This window comes from Sinohyriopsis cumingii, chromosome 8 (assembly GCF_028554795.1).
Source record: "Sinohyriopsis cumingii isolate HCF-2022 chromosome 8, ASM2855479v2, whole genome shotgun sequence".
Classification (NCBI taxonomy): domain Eukaryota; kingdom Metazoa; phylum Mollusca; class Bivalvia; order Unionida; family Unionidae; genus Sinohyriopsis; species Sinohyriopsis cumingii.
Window position 1 is genome coordinate 122,099,903 of NC_142968.1, and position 17,228 is coordinate 122,117,130.

The following is a 17,228-nucleotide window of genomic DNA, read 5'->3' on the forward strand; positions in this document are numbered from 1 at the left end:
TGATATGTATTGTCGACTGACTGTACCTACTCTTATCAGTGTTATTTACGTTAAATATCGATACCACCATTTACTGCAAATGTTTGAGTTGCAAAAATAAAACCTCATTTCGCTAACAAATACATAAAGCATAACTATTTAATCTTCGTTTTATTTTGGCATTACTCAGTAATTACTTTATATCCCGGAATTTTATTCCGGTAAATACCTTTATTCCGTTTTTATTCTAGTAAATACCTTTATTCCGGTTAAACTAGTGACCCGCTTTAGACATACCTACGGTGACTAACAATTCTTAGTAATCTATATAAAAAGCGCGACAATCATTTCAACTTACGTAATTGGTATTCAAACACGCGTGAAATTCTTGAGTTTGTAATATTTCTTAAAAACTTTAAAGAAAATGCACCGGAGTTTGACCATTTTCTGCTTGGTGCAGCTGAGTATCGTTTTATCAGGTAAGTGAAGAAGTCTCCAATCATCTCCAGCTATAGTATATCGGTCAAGGGGCACTTACATAATGTAATGTAGAGGACGTTACAAATTACGTCGAGTAGAACTTTTACAGGACCGTTGAGGAAATACCATATTGACAACATAGTTAAGAAAGAGAACAGTATCCTAGGGTACCTCCAACGTAGTTCTAAAATGTAAGACCTCGACGCTGATATTTATGTTTTGGGCGTCAATAGACGCCAACAACAGAAATATCAGCGTCGAGTTCCTATATTGTAGGACCACATCCAACGCAACGTTCGAATCAGTAGTGGGGAAATGAATAGCACAACATATCTCTCGTGAGATCAGTCCTCGAATACTGCTCAACGTCTGGAACCCCGACACCAAGAATCGGATACACAACTTGTACGATGGAACAGCTTAGGGCTGCTAGATGTATATTGAATCGGTATATGAATACCAGCAGAGTCACCACAGTGCTGAACTGCCTGCAGTGGGAATCACTGGAACCGGGGTGGCAATCTGCTTCCATTGTTACATAAACAAATCCTTTCTTCATATTGACAAATGCATCTTAACTGCATTTTTACATCATAATCCACTTATGCAGATGCCATGTCTGATAACTGTATGATGTGATACACTGGGACCAGATTAGCTAAATTCAATCAGCTTCTGAAGGCAGGAACAGAAAATGCTACATTTGGCCAAATGGCCATTTTTTAATAATTTTTTTAATAAAAAATGTACCCCAAAAATATTGTTTTGCAGAATCTTCAAAGAAAACTGATTACCTTTGAAACATCGATTACTCTTTATGAATAGTAATCAGATGACCCCCCCCAAAAAAAAATTGGTCTCAACCAATGCTATACAATTATTTTTGGTGTTACCACCACAGCAACAAACTATAAAATTGATTTTCATGATTTACTGAAATAAAACTTGTACGTTATTACTATATGAACATGAAATACAAGTATCAATATTATCTACTGCAGTATCATTTGAAGATGATGTTTATAACTGTTTTAGTTAAAGTTAACAAATCAAAGGTGTAATTGGTACGTATCATCATTGATACTGCATCATTATTGTTGTTGTCAAATGACCTGTTCATTGTTGAAATTCAGCCTCTGGGCAGATAGTCGTTATGACCAGTAATTGAGAAACCTTGCAAGTAGCCTACAGAGTGTCAGCAGTTCTACCCAGGTACCCCACAGTACCAAAAAAAACAATCCTCAAAATTAATAAGATACTGTTAACAGACCATCAAACTACAAAACCACCCATGACCATAAGTACATGCCCTACAATTAAACAAATTTCTCCACACCAATATACTATGGTGTTCTTGTTTGATAGGGTCTGGCTATTAATCCCAGGCTAAACATACGTTATAATTTTTGGTTTTGACATCTAGATTTGGGTAACATGACAGTAGCTTTTTTAAATATTTTTGGTACTTTTAGGCGAGTTTTGATAATATTGGGTAGTTTCATCCTGCCATTTTATTACAATACATAACCATATATGTGAGATAACTGAAAAAGGTAAACCAAACAAAAACAAGGAATAGTGGTGAGTCATATGGACAGAAGATAAAATGTAAATGTTTTGGGAAAATGTATTGCAATCACATATTTAAAAAGCAGCTTCCAGTATATAAATATTTGCTTGTTATTAAATGTTCAGTGAAAAGTGACTTATGAAACTTTGAGTAAGTGTATACTCAGAAAGCATCCTCCTTACCTTTAGGGTGTGCATATGAAGGGGCCATACTCTGTTGCCATAACATAGCATGGAGAACCACTTTTGTCCCACCTAACTAACTTCAACTGACACAACCTTTGTATGGTGTGGCAGTCCAAAACAACATTACGTGTACTGCAACATGTCTATTTTTTAACTGAAATTTTGTGGGGGAAATTCACACCACCTCCTTTGGAAAAATGGGAGGAACTTTCTGGAGGGACTTAATGAAGACCTGGATCTAGAGCTTGAAAGTATAATATAAGATATTTGCACACTTGGTGGAATTCTTTTGGTGTGATGTTTTGGAAATCCTGCAATTGTGTACAATAAAATAGATACTGGTGCTGTATGTAAATGAGAGGTTAAAGTTTGAGTTACTAGTTTTTGTTATAAATGGCAGAATGGTCATATCATCATGGAGTTATCAACAAAGGTACCTTCTGTATTATTTAGTTGGTCATAAATGAAAATTGTGCAGTCTGAGTTTTAATATTGCCACAGCAGTCATTTTGAAGACCTTTGTCGTTCCTTCTTCTAGATGGCTGGTCACTTCTTCTAGATTGCTGGTCATATCAACATTGTGCTTTGATCAAAATACATTTTTTTATGATGTTTAGTTGATCCTATGTGGAAATGGTCCCAGTTTGATATCCAGTATGGTCACTCTGGCAGCCATATTGAAAAGCTTGCAGAAATGGAAAGCCATATGAACATAGCGTTTCACCAGAAGACTTCTTATGATGTTGGTGTTTAATGGAAATTGTGGCAGTGTAATAGCTAATGTGTCCACCACAACAAGCTTTTTTGAAAATATTGTTATTGCTGAAAAATAAGAGATGCTCAGGCTTTGTCAATCACCAGCTAAAAGGAGGAAATGGCTTTATCTTGAATTACTGGAGAATATTTCTGGCAATTAAGACATCAGTCACTTCCAGGGACTTCTGTTTATTGGTGTATAATTCTCAGTAATTTGGAAGGAGTATAAATATTTATCTTTATTGGCCTATTTGTCTGTCCATCTCTCGACCATACCATAGTCCATACTTTAATCAGTCACTCATTTTTGGGGGTTGGGTAAGTGTTATATAACATGTTATAATTATATACTTCTCTTGACAGTTGAAGGAGTTTCCATGACAATTAATCCATCATCCATGGTGGTAGGTTCAAGTTCACCAAATCCTGTGACACGATTAGAATTAAAGTGTTTTAGTGATGTAACAGACAACATAGACACTGTCTACAGGCTTGAAATATCGAGAAAACGATCTATTGAACATGTCTTTGTCAATATTGCGGCAGTAGATGACTATAAAGTTATGAAGACCTTTCCACTGGACATGAGGTCACCCAGTGCTAATGGGAGTCTGGTGCATAGGGCAGCGGGAGAACCTCCAACCTCTGGGACATTGATAGTGACCATGGATGGAGGAGGACTGACCTGTAGTGACCAAGCAGAGTTCAAATGTACGATGACCTATAAAATGATGGGAACAACTACTACTTCACCTGTTTCTCAAAGTAATAATTTTACAGTTATAAGTAAGTATGTTATTATAACCTAGATGTGTAATTTTCAGTTTCATATACAATTATTTTGTTACTGCCATTAATATACTGCATTGATTTCACTTCAAGTTACAAGTCCTGAAATTTCAATAAATCTGGTTGATATATCTGCAGGACTTCAGGTCCAAGTACTGTCAAACTTAAACAGGTGGAGGATTAATCAGTTCTAAAATTTAGCATACATTACTTTTTTAGGCAGAATAACTAGCAGTATGAAAAATGTACTAGTCCTTCTGAATCCTTTACTAGTCATTACTACAATACATGATCATACACATATGAGAATTTACTTGCCTAAGGCTAGCAGACTTCCAATAATTTTGAGTCATGTTAATAGAGCTTCAGTTTTTCAATAATTCTTTGTAAGAGACCTTGAAAAAGTGGCTATTAATGTCATGTGATTAAAATTAGTTTACTCCCCCCGCCTTTCCATGATTTACAAAATACCTGAATATGACAGGTGATGTAACATCCTCTTCACTTGTTGTTGGCTGAGTCAGCTGTGTTTTATAGTGGGTATAGCAGTTTAAGGGATTGATTTTGGCTGGTGTTTGATTGCTTGTGCTCATACAGGCTTTCATTGTTTTAATCATTCAAGCAAGCACCCTAGCCATAGTTTTGTTCCTTTGTTTTCTCTATTTTAGGTATTTGTGGAGGTTAATGCATGAAATCAAACACTTATAAATATGCAAGCTTCAACAGAGGAAAATCCACTAATTTAATTACCCATGAAAGTACATCCTTTTAAAAAAACCATGAAATCAAGACTTGAGTAAATAAATGCACCCACAGTGCCCAAAATTTAGACAATCTCTGTGATTGTAGGGGAAAAGTGGTACTAAAGATACAAAATTTTGTTTGATAGTTTGAGCAATACAAATCAGTTGTTATTCTGACAAACAAGCAGCTGAACCAGTAAAATGAACAGGTTAGTCATTTTAAAAACAAAATTGTGTGTGTGTGTTAACGGCAGTGGATCACATAAGGAAATCCCTACATGAGATTGCATTACATAATGTACACCTAGTAATGATAAGTGCATTTGAGCCATTCACACATAAGTAAATTTGAAGCCATTAGGCATCATTATGTACGTCAGACAATGGAAAGTGAATTTGACCTATAATGAGGACAAGCCATTTTTCTTAAGTCACTTGGTATTGTGTCTTCAGAGAATTAGAAGATAACAAAGCTTTGAAGTGCAGGGTTCAAAATATGATACCATCAGATGTGGATGTTTAAGAAGTGAACATAACATAAACAATCCCAGTTTGTTTTGAATTTCATCCTACATTAATCTACAAATGCAAAGAGCATTTATATAAATAAGTGCAAAACCATATTAATTTTTTATTCTGAATTGGGGGAAAGAACTCATTTGATATAGTTGATAAACACATCTAGGCCTAATGTCCTTGATATATCTCTATATGCCATATCAAACTTAATCTTTCTTGAAATGAAACTTATATGTTTTGTACATGTGTATGGCATTCTAAATGTTTTTTACTGTTTTTTTTTACAGCTGCTCCAAATGATGTACGAATAATAGATGCTCAGTACGAAGAGAATGGGGTAATGAAACCACTAGATAACGAAAAATCACTAAAAGTGGGCACTAGAATCAAGTACAAGTGTTCAGCTAATATCGGAAGCGATTCCACAGTTTTAATCACATGGGAGAGATCACCAGTGATGGGATTATCTACTGACTTTGTACCATACACTCCTGTTGAACCCACTGACATTGTACAGGATCCAGTTATATCAACTGGTTGTTCCAACACCCGGACATCTGTTATGTACTACAACCTGACAAGCTCAGATGATGATGGAGTTACATTCCATTGTAAAGTGCGATCATACTTAAGCGGTGAGTGGTATCAATCCACATCAATACAGCGCCGGGCATTTGCAGGTAATACTTTTATCCTTACTGTAAGGGAAATAATAGTGAACTAAGGTACCAGGGTGTATTGCTGTTCACATTTTGTGCTAAACTTTTTCAGTCTAATCTTATTTTATGCCTTGCTGATAGGTAAGACTGATAAGATACAGCTCATCATTGGTGAAAAATAGAGAAATTCACCTGATAGTCAAAATTTGTGGACAGGAATGAGGCTTTGCAGAGTGTCTGTCCACAGATTTTGATTCCAAGGATGGTGTTTCCTATCCCACACTGGTAAACATTATGGATTGTTTTTCACCCATTGTTAATTATAAACTAGTGACAGAGATCTCGGAAACGCTTAATTACGCGTATTTGGATGCCAATTTTTTATCTGGGACACAGAAAATCACTGAGGCGGGAGTCCTTCATACACATGTAATAGGTGTGCGGCAAAATTCAAAGACTTGCCAGTCCTGCTTCAGCCACCTGCTTTGTGGGAAAATGTGTTGATCAATTAGCTGTGCTGATATTTACAATGACAGAATTCAGTGACTGAAAGACCCCTTGATGTACATACATGTTGCCATTATAAGAGTATATCAAAAAGAACATGATGCAATAGCTGGGCGGCAACTTCAAAGGCTTTGACTGGCAGCCAGATGCAAAAATGTACTGATATTTACAGTGATTGAATTCAGAGTCAGAAAGACCCAGAGATGTACATGTGGTCATTTATAAAGTACATCAAATAAACAACTTTAGCTTTTGTTATTGTATTCATTTCCGAATGTATCGGAATAAGTAGTGCATGAGAATCAAGACATGTTGAGACTTAGACAAAATGCCATTCGTAAATTTGGATAAGTATTTTGGGGTTAAACGGCAAACTTACGAAGATTGTAAAGTGATTAAGAAGAGTGCTAAAGCTGCTAGAACTGATAGTTCGGATAGGACAGTAGCTAAGTGTAAGAAAGTGTGTGATGCCTAGCTTAGTGTTTGGAATAAGTCCTTACTTGGATTGACAAAATTCAGTATCACCTCTGATGGACAAACAAGAGCTTTTTAAGAGGTACAATGACTGACCATATTTTTTTTAAAATGCCCCTCGCCTTAGCCCGGTTAGTTCTAGTGTTGTAGCGAAATGTATATTCATCAAGACATCAGTAGCTAGGCCTAGTTTTGATATCAATTACGTTGACAAACAAACTCTTGCCCATTCACAAGCATATGTTTCGATAGCTGATTGACCATTAACCCTTTTCCGAGTAAGGTAGCAACTATCAATTTCCTGCATGATATCCTTTGATGATAAAACATACAAACATGTGTTTTAAGATCAGAATCAGTGATCTGGATATATATTAACTGCCCCTTGTACACTATTTCGTCATAAACTTAGTTTGAAACTGTAAGTGAACCAGTAGGCCTAACAGGAAATAATGGCTGACTTCGCTAAGTCTGGGATGTACCAGTTTATTAGATTGTCTGTTTTCGTAAATCATCGGGTAAATATTTTCAAAAACATATACAGATCATTGAAAGCAAAGCCAAGGTATTATTTTATTAAAGATTTAACTTTAAAATGCAACGTATGTAGGTCAGAAATGTATGGGACAATGCTATGTTGTGGAATTCGCGAGATGCACTTTTCAGTCTAAGATGTTTTCCGACCTGACACGTATTTGCAAAAATATGGGGAAAAAAACAGCAAATCAGATACTGTTTAACCATTGCCTAAAATTACTGCATGGATGCAGACAAATAAATAAAACATAAATTTGCAATCCTGTCAATGGACTGTTGTAATGAAGCTATATTATTAAAGTGAGTGATTACATTACAAAAAACTCTCCATCTAAAAATAGATGCACTCACGTCTGTGTTGATTCTGTAGGAAAGAAGGGACTTCAACTTGTGATGGTAGGACTCCTATTTTTACCAAAATGAGAGTCCTGAACTCCTAGTTTTAAAATCCTAGCAAGTGTAGTGAGGAGAGATGGGTGGTTATCTGTAAATGTATAGATGCTTCACAATGAGATCACTAGCAGATGATACTCTAGCCATTTTACCTGGATGATGGGCAACCTGGCAGTTTCTCCCATATGTGACCACCAACATTGACCATTTTTAACAAGGCACACTGAATCGAAGTCAACTAATAAATTACAAATATAGATACTAACAGAAAGCCTGATTTGTGTTCTGTTTATGTATATATTTTTTGCAACAGTATCTTGAGATTCAATTAATTTATTTCAACTTCCAAATGCTATATAAACTCAATGGTAAATCTGCCGGCAAACTCAGTAGTTAATTTGCCAGGAAACTCAATGGTAAAACTGTCAGCATCCTACAAATATGGCTGCTGATGACACCATTCTGGAACTGTCTATAGAAAAACATGGTATTTTGGAAGTTTGTGCATTATTTAATGGAAGTTTGTGCATTATTTGATGGAAGTTTGTGCATTATTTAATGGACGTTTGTGCTATATTTGATGAAAGTTTGTGCATTATTTGATGGAAGTTTGTGCAGTATTTGATGGAAGTTTGTGCTATATTTGATGGAAGTTTGTGCTATATTTGATAAGTAATTAAGTTTACAGCAAAAACTTGTAAGCAAGGATTTAATACTGTTAATAAACCAGAAAATAAAATGTTTTTGTGGGGTATCCAGAACGCTAACAGCCTTGTAGATGTTTGTAATGTCATAAAAATAAAGACGTAGTCAATCATGTCACAGAAACCAATCAAATGGGATTTGCATATCACATTATGACTTTCTTTTATGTGCAAATTGTTCTACATGTACATAGGAGTGAGATAAATAATGTTTGACAGAGCTTAACCATTTTTTCATATTTCTCAAACAAACGCACACAAATGTACTATTTCCAGTACTGCCCATGCTGCTGCCACCAGTTTACACCTTCTAAAAGTTGGGAAAAGTATGCAAAAGAAAACTGCAAATCTGTAGAATAATATATGGGAACATTTGTTTATATCAATGTTGAAAACAAACAGCAGTTTTTCATTTTAGTAGGTCTCATACTGGCTTTTATATACATATGATATTACAATATTTTGTATTATCTATATCAGTAGGATAGTACTAAGGCAAATTGATCAGAAACACAATTATCTTAAGAAAGAGTGTCATATTATGCACATAACCAAAACCTAGTATTTATCAATATACAAACTTTGATTGTAATTAATATTTTATTGTCAGAGTGATGAAAACATAAACGAGTTTATCCACAAGATGTGTTGTGTATTATTTGAGCTGTCCCCCTGAGTTATCATGATCTGGGATTTGTTAAATTTAAGGGGACACTGGCATTAGGGTAAGAAAATCCCCCCCCCTTGGCTTGCTCAGGTACAGCCCTGAACAAATATAAGTGACCCCTCTTTTACAGCGATATTTAACATCAAGGTTCTAACTGTATTTATGAATAAAGTCATGTTATGCCAGTCTTAATTTGCAACCAAAAAATAATTATACAATAAAGATATACTCAAAATTAATATTCTCAAATACACATATGCACAAAGAGAAAATATAAAAAAAAACTAAACAAAATACAAGTGTTTCATTATATTTTGTTTTAGATTTAATGCATTTTGTGTTTTGACTAAAGTAAGAGGTGGCACAGTGTTTGATATAACCTAACCCATACCTACAATTTATCTGCGTTGTAATACTCTTAATTATCATTGTGATGATGAATAATGTGAATTTTTGGAAAGGTGTGATATGGTGTTCTGTAGCAACGGTTGTGGCAAATTATGATCTTTACTTTGGATAAAATAGTGATTGTTCTATCAACCACCGTTCACTGATGATTATTATGATGAAATTTCAGGTTGCACTGATAAATTCTGTGTGGGTGCATAAAGACCCCCGAAGTTTATTCCAGTGTGATAGCTTGCTAGTGAATAAGAGCAGACGTGTTCTTTGTTAGGTTCAGAAGATACATGTACAGTGAAACATACTTTTAATACTGACACATGGAATGTATATACATATTGAATAACGTGCAATTGAAACATCACAGTTCACGTCTTGGTTTTCATTTTCAGTTCATACTTCAGGTGGGAATGCAGGAGGAAATGGCAGTGGCTTTACAGGTAAAATACACATGTAAATGCATGACAAAAGTTCCATTGATAGAAATACATGTATATTCATTAGATATAGAAAAATCTATCAATAAAGGACAATCAGTGGATAACAAAAATGTTTCCTTTTGCTTTATGAGCAGGTGTTCTTTGCATTTATTTATAAAAATGATCAGAAAAGGGAGCAAATGGATGACATTGTATTGTCTTGTTCAGATTTTTCTGTACTTGTTTAAATATGAGTTCAGAATTGCAAACCATTGTGTAATTTATTATGCAAAGGATTGATAAATTAGAGGCTGTGCATTTTTTCACCAACTGTTTAGTAAAACAGTTTGTTGTCCATAATTGGGCAGCATTTAAGGACATTCTGCTCTTTTCCTGGCCATTTATCTAAATGTATGTACTTTGAGTCCTCACTTTTTTGAGGATTTCAAAATTTAAGTCCAGTGCCACATTTCTTGAGACATGTAAGTAAGTCCATTACAGAAGAAATTCTACACCTAGAAGAATTTGGATAAGAAATTTTAGATTCTAGAAACATTTATCGGTAGTTGGGCTGTCACTACCAATAGCTTTGCTATTCTTGTTGCTTACACTAAAGCAAATTGAAGTTTGTATAACAACTTCAGGTTCCTGCTTGAACAAGGCCTGGATCAGACTTCCAAACTTTATATACCAGTTTTGAGCTCTAATAGTCATTGACAAGAAAAGCTTATCAATGGCCTGTTATCCATTATCTGTCCTCCTCTAGCACTAGGTTATTTCTCCTCTGATGAAACTGCTGGAAAGGTTGCAATGAAGCTTGACAAACATATTTGTCCTCCATGAAAATGTTGCCCCATGAATATCCAATAAGGCCACCACAGCCATTTTGAAAATCTTGTTATGGAAACTATGTTCATATGTTGGTACTAATCAACGTCAATATGTCCGTCATGACAACCATGTTGAAAATCATGCTCTCAGTACTCCTCCTGAAAGATATTCTTAATAACATGGGGTTTTAACAAAAAGACTTCTTAAGATACATGGTTGATCCTAAATTAAATATTGCTGTTTAGACATCCAACATAGCAGGGAGTGGTGCCTTCCAGATTTGTTTGCTCGCCCAGGGATTAGCATTGGTTCAAAAATTACTAGTCCATGGAAATAGTAGTAGTCCTGCAAAGCTTGTGCCCTGAAAGTTCAGGTATGTTCCAAACAAACTATTCCATCTTGTTTGTTTATCTTGGGTTTGTCTATTTATTTGTTTGGGTTTTTTTTTCTTCTTATCCAATAGACTAAGATCCTACTTTGCTACTCGTCCTGTTCATATCTACATGGAATTTTAAGGAAAGACTTCTTTTTTAATGTCTGGTTGGTCCAATTTGAAAATGGTCTCAGCATGGCCAACATGGCAAGCTTGAAATCAAATCCCTTGACTGGAACGGGCTGTTATGAACATGGGTTTTCACCAATAGACTTCTTACCTCATGTAATTGGTCCTAAATGTAAATGGTTCCTCACCATGTGGCCACAATTGAAACCAAATAGAAAATCTTGTTAACACCACTCCTTTTGAAGGGATTTTCTTACCAATATTGTTTTTTTCATTAAGACATCATATGATGTCAACTTGGTCCTAAATGAAAATGAGATCTATCTGGCATCTAGTATGTTTTCTAGAATAGCTCATACATTTATGGCTCTTGTCATGTACACCTTTGCCCTTCAGTTTCCCTCTATAGTCTTTGATGGGCTTTTTCTTTGTAGACAGAAATCAGATCTAAAAACTGGGCTTTAGTTTACTGGTGGGACACACTGTTGTTATTTTCTGCCCATCCATACATTCAGTTTTCTGGCATTGATGGGGCATACTGTTTTTCTTGTCCGTCCATCCACATGTTCAGTTACATTTTCTATATATAGGTTTTTAGGCACTTATGGGGTGTACTGTGTTTACCATGTTTGTCCATACATATTTAGGTGAACTTACTTTGTTATTCAGTTAATTTCCATTAGGCATGTTTGGTGCGTGAATACTTCTGGGGTTTTTCTTCTGTTTTCTGTTTAATGGTTCTTTATAGATGCAATCTAAGTACTGTTCTTATTATCAGCACTATACAGCCATTATTTGTTGATATGTCATTAAACTGTGATAAATATTTACTTTATTCTGTTAAACTATGTTTTATTCTCAATTCTGAATTTGAATTTGGAGATGTTGGAATGCACTTATTCAAAAACAGGGCTAACTTTAATTATGCTATTAAAGTGCTGAAATTGAAAAATGTATATTTGATGCAAGTATTATAGGGAATGCAAATTGGAGTCAGAATTATGTAGAATATGTTTAAGACTGTAATGAGCTCTATGGTTGGAAAGAAGAATCATCAAAATTTTGTGCAACAATATAATGTTACACATTTTTGGTTGTTTTATAGGTTCAGCATCAGAAGCTGGTGTCATAGCAGGTGCTGTGATTGGATCAGTTGCAGTTGTTCTTATCATCATCATACTGATCTACTTCCTATGGCATCGTAAGAGAAGCACCAAAGAACCTTGTAAGTTGAATTGTCATCCAATCAACAAGCAGGGATGGTCCTGGCTTTTAAAAAGCTGTCGCCAAAAAAATCGCCAACCTCAATATTTTGTCTCCAATTTTCAAAAAGTGTCGCCAAAACAGGTAGTGTACATTTTTCCAAGTGTTAATTTAGTCTATTAATGTAACAGGCAATGAAAATTACAAAAGATGGGTTAGTTAATACTTTAATTACAACAAGCATTAACAAAATGTTACAAACTGTTACATGAAGATCTGTCGCGATTTTAGAGTTGCCCACTTGTTGAATGCAGTTTCAAAGTCTAATTTTTCACATCTGTACATGCTGATTCTCATTAAATTCTTGAGAGATGAGATGCAGAGCTTATTTCTGATGTCAGTTTTTATGAGGTTCATCTTACTGAAACCACGTTCAGTCTACAGTGCTGACAGGTGACACCAGTAGTCTCTCAGCAGCCCTCCCCCCCCCGGCTAGCATCCCAAAGCTTGTAGTGAATTGCTTCCTAAATCCCAAGAATGATCACTGAATGCGGTGTAAATTTTCTTGACAAGCAAAATAGGATCTCCATTCCCACGAATGAAACTTACACGAGTCAACACCTGGCAATATTGGACCGTATATATAAGCATAAATTCACACCCAATTTAGGGATTCCTTCACTCCTGTATTTTGAGAAATAAATAATTATTATAAATTATGCAAAACTGTTTGTGTTTTTTTTTTTTTTGCTATTTCTTGTTGCGGAGTTTAAGTCTCTGCAGCCGTAACACGGAATTGATGGCAAAAGGAAAAGATCAGTGAGTAAAATGCTGCACTGGCGACAGATATAATTGTGATTGAGATTTTTTCCATTTGCTTTGTATTTATACACAGTCGGTACTTCAAAGGTTATAAGTTTTCTATGAAGGTTTAGCAAAACTATTGTATTGGTATATGTATTAAAAAAAAACACAGAAGGATTAGCCATACAATTTAATTGTATCTGTTCTATTCGCGTCTTCAGAAGTCGGTCAGTTGTAGGTATAGTGTGGTAGCATGATTGACTTTATCACAGCATACAGTACTCAGCCCGGATGTCAGCATAAGCAGATTATGATGTAACAATGCACTGTAAAGATGGGGTTGTCAATACAAACAAAGGATCGTTTGTGTAACAGATTGATTCCAATGCATTGCTTAGTCAGGTTTGTGGCTTCCTTTTGTTCTCGCTTTTAATTTATTCAGTCCAAATCCATGATTGTATGTACAAATTAAATAACCAAAAAATATGTCGCCAAAAAAATCGCCAGATGGGATATTTTTGTCGCCAATAAGGAAAAAATATCGCAATTTGCGACATTGGCGAAGCTCAGGACGATCCCTGAACAAGTCAAATTGCATGTTGGTTCATGTTATAATTACAGTTTTACAGTACCAACATCCTGTTTCCAGGTACAGTACAGCTGATGCAGTTTTTAATTTTTTCATGCATAGAGGTGGAGAGAGTATGGAGAGGATTTAGAAAAAGTTACTCCACCATCTCTCCACACCTTCTGATGGCATTATTGCAGCTTCTCGCAGAGAAAAGCACCACACATTATGTTTTCTCTTGGAGTCACATTCCATCACAGCTGTGTAAATGAGGTTATGTTGTTATAATGAGCATAATTTGCTATTTGTGGTACAAGCAAACTAAAGAATTTCATTCAGAGAGACAGAAAACTCATTGCATGAAGGTATCTCTGGAGCTGCCCTTATAAATTAACAGGTCTGTTTGTTGGGGAAAGGAGATAGATATTCTTCCAAATAAAATATTATATATCATAAACATTATTAGCTAATGTCCAGTGAAAATACCATATATCAAATCATAAAATTTTCTTTTCCAACATAGAGAGAGATTGCCGATTTCCTAAGAACTGCTGAAGATGGTGTAATATTCAGTTGCAAAAATTAAAGAGGAGAGAACAAATAGTGAACAAAAGGAATAAAGTCAGGGGCTTAAAGATAGGATGATTGTTGTCTCAGCATTTTAAAAATAGAAATTTCAAAAACTATTTCAGTATCAGCTAAAGTTAAAATAAAAATAGAAACCAAATTCTCAAATTTCTGTGTGCGTGCCATTAGGCAGTTCGAGATGGTTTGCCAGCTTTGTTGTGTCACTAAAAAAGGCACTTCACATATCTCTTTGCATAAGAAACATGAACAAATTTCAATTATAATATCAACAATGATCTACCGTACAGTAGCCTATATAACGATGCATCTTTCCTATAAATAAGTACGCTAGATAAACAGGATCATTAGCTTGACACTAAAGGGGGAGCAAGATACTTTGAGTACTGAAATCTAGTAGGCTCAAATGTAATACATTTTATGCCAAAACAAGAAAATGCAGGTGAGCAGACTTTAATTGAATTGTGTGAGACGTTTCTCCTTTGTTGGAAAATAACTGAAAATCATTGTGATTGCAACTTAACTATCACAGAAAGAGAGAGAGGGCTTACTCATGGAATTTTGGGGATAATTTTCACACTTCATTGTTCATTATGGCAATTAGTTTAATTCGGTTTCAATGCGGACAGTTAAGAAATTTATGCTGATACATAATTGGGACTGATAAATATGACGCTTCAAGTCAGATGGCTTTGTGTAATGTAAATGACACCTTCACAAGTCAGACAATTTGTTTTATTGTTGTCAGTATTTTACAGAGTGTTGACAGTGGCTACTGCTTTAATTTTGAAGTCACATCTTTCTTAGAGCTGGACCATTTAATTTTGTTCAAACGTCTGAGGGATTAGGATTTTTTATGTAAAGTTCAAAAACAATTGTCCTCTGATTTGTGGAGGTAAAAGACATTACTTGATACCTCATTATATTTGCACAACTTTTTACTGATTTTGTAATGAAAGGAAGCAGATATACTTGTTAGGAAGAAAATCTCAGCCCCCCACACACACACACACACACAATCCCGTCCCACTGAAAATTAAGTGATCGTCCCTTCCTATGCACATACAATAGGCCCCAGTACATTTGAATCTCAGAGTATGCATATTTAGCATCTTGTTTTTGTTGATAGTGTGAACTGCCATTACTGCTTAAGGATTAAGGTCATGGTTTGCATTCAGTGTAAATTCAGTTTTATTATCCTTAATACGTTACCTATCATTATAATTTTTCCTAACTCCTTCCACGGTGGAAAACTCACCCCTGCTAGATGCACCAACCTTCTGTTCTAGATATTCTTAGAAAACATGCATCAACCCAGTCTGACATCCTGTCATTGGCTATCGGTAGCTCATTCTCAGTTACTTGCAGACAACATCTTAAAGCAAGATGAGAAAAAAATGCAGACTTAAGGAAAAAATACCACAATGTTGGTTATGCTGTATCAGTACATGATATTTATATTTCCTTCTAGCAAAACCTTATCCCTCATTCCTTAATTTTCAGAAAGTTCATTTTCATAGTCCAGTAATCATTTTTAAGTTCTTTACACATGATGAACCACCTACCCTTGCTACTTATTGTGATTTTGGGAATTAGCTGTAGGAATATGTAAAAAAAAAAAATATTTCCAGTGGATTATAAAAATTAACAGTTCATATGTTTTCACTTTGTTTTCAGTTTGTACTGGACTACATATATTAGTTTCATTTATGTCATTTAATGCAGTGACCTTAGTAGAAATTACGTGATCCTCCATTAATTATTTAATGCTTGTTGTATTAATATAATCATGTTCCTCTGTTTACAACTAGTTTTTCTTTTTAAAAATGTGAATAACTGTTACATGTTTAGGGTCTTATAGAAAGTAACAAAAAAAAAGTGAAGACAACAAGCTTTGTAAAATTTCACAAATAATTTAATTCCTTTGAAAAACAAGGTAAAAATGAGAAAAAGAACCTATGGTTTTATCAATCAAATCCAACATTAATCCAAGAATTAAAAAATAGAAGTCCTAGTAATAAAAAGTCCTGAGTGAAACTGAGTTCGAATCCCGATGAAATCCAAAATGAAAGACAATGACATCTGTTTTAACCTGTGAAGTGCTGCATTGTCAACAGTGTCTTGTTGGATCAGAGAAAATATAATTCCAGTTTTTGAATTCTATATAAATTTTGATAAATGTCCTTGTCCAAGAATTAATTTAGAGCACTAGATTTCCAGGGATGGTTAGAGCGTCCACCTTGGATGCTGGAGGTCGTGGGTTTGATCCCTGGCTGAGTCATACCAAAGACTTACAAAAAAGATACTAACAGCTATCTCACTTCGCGCTCAGCATTAAAAGGTTAGTATTCGGACTGGTCGGCCTGGTGTAAGGATAATGTCACTGGGTGGGACATCATCATATATGTATGTGGCATGATGCCTCAGTGTTAGACATCACTATAAATTGCCACACTGCAGACATCATGGTAATATGATAGAAAAATTGTTAAAGTTATGTTAAAAATCCAAATCACACACACATATCCAGGGAAAACAGTTACTTGAAATCCAAGTAATTTGAAGAAAATAGTTAGCCCAAACTGGACACAACATAGAACAACTGTATGTCTCAAGTGTTAGGTACAAATGACATTTCTTTCTCAAAACATTAGTAATAAATCTAACTATGAAGCAAAACAGATTCCTGGATGAGGGTCACATGGTCATCTTTCTGGAACAAAATAGAAGCTTTTTACATGCCTAACCTCACATACTCCCATTATCAATGGTTCTACTCTGGGAATGAATATAAAAATATTTAAAAAATGATTGTTTACCAGAACTGCCACTGTTTCTGAATCAAGGACAGCATTAGATACTTAGTCTCTATTATTAGCTGTTTAGGCCAAAAATAAATAAAAAGTCAGTCAGAACTGAACTTTCTTCTGGACAGTATCAAATCCAGTAAAT

The 17,228-nt window shown here is 35.0% G+C and overlaps 1 protein-coding gene across 2 annotated transcripts in view; it reads left to right on the forward strand.

Annotated features, from left to right (window-relative positions):
- Positions 1-293: 293 nt before the first annotated feature.
- The window catches only part of LOC149794544 (uncharacterized), a 51,404-nt gene continuing 34,469 nt past the window's right edge, over positions 294-17,228 (forward strand). The window contains exons 1-5 of one of the 2 annotated variants that reach the window (XR_016423051.1): positions 294-458; positions 3,334-3,756; positions 5,309-5,701; positions 9,757-9,804; positions 12,222-12,463. Coding sequence is in view for 1 of the 2 variants with exons in the window: in XM_089968804.1 (XP_089824930.1) it covers positions 404-458; positions 3,334-3,756; positions 5,309-5,701; positions 9,757-9,804; positions 12,222-12,341 (1,039 nt within the window). In the remaining variant the exon portion in view is untranslated. The remainder of the gene's footprint in view (positions 459-3,333; positions 3,757-5,308; positions 5,702-9,756; positions 9,805-12,221; positions 12,464-17,228) is intronic. The other variant, XM_089968804.1, reaches the window with a different exon arrangement.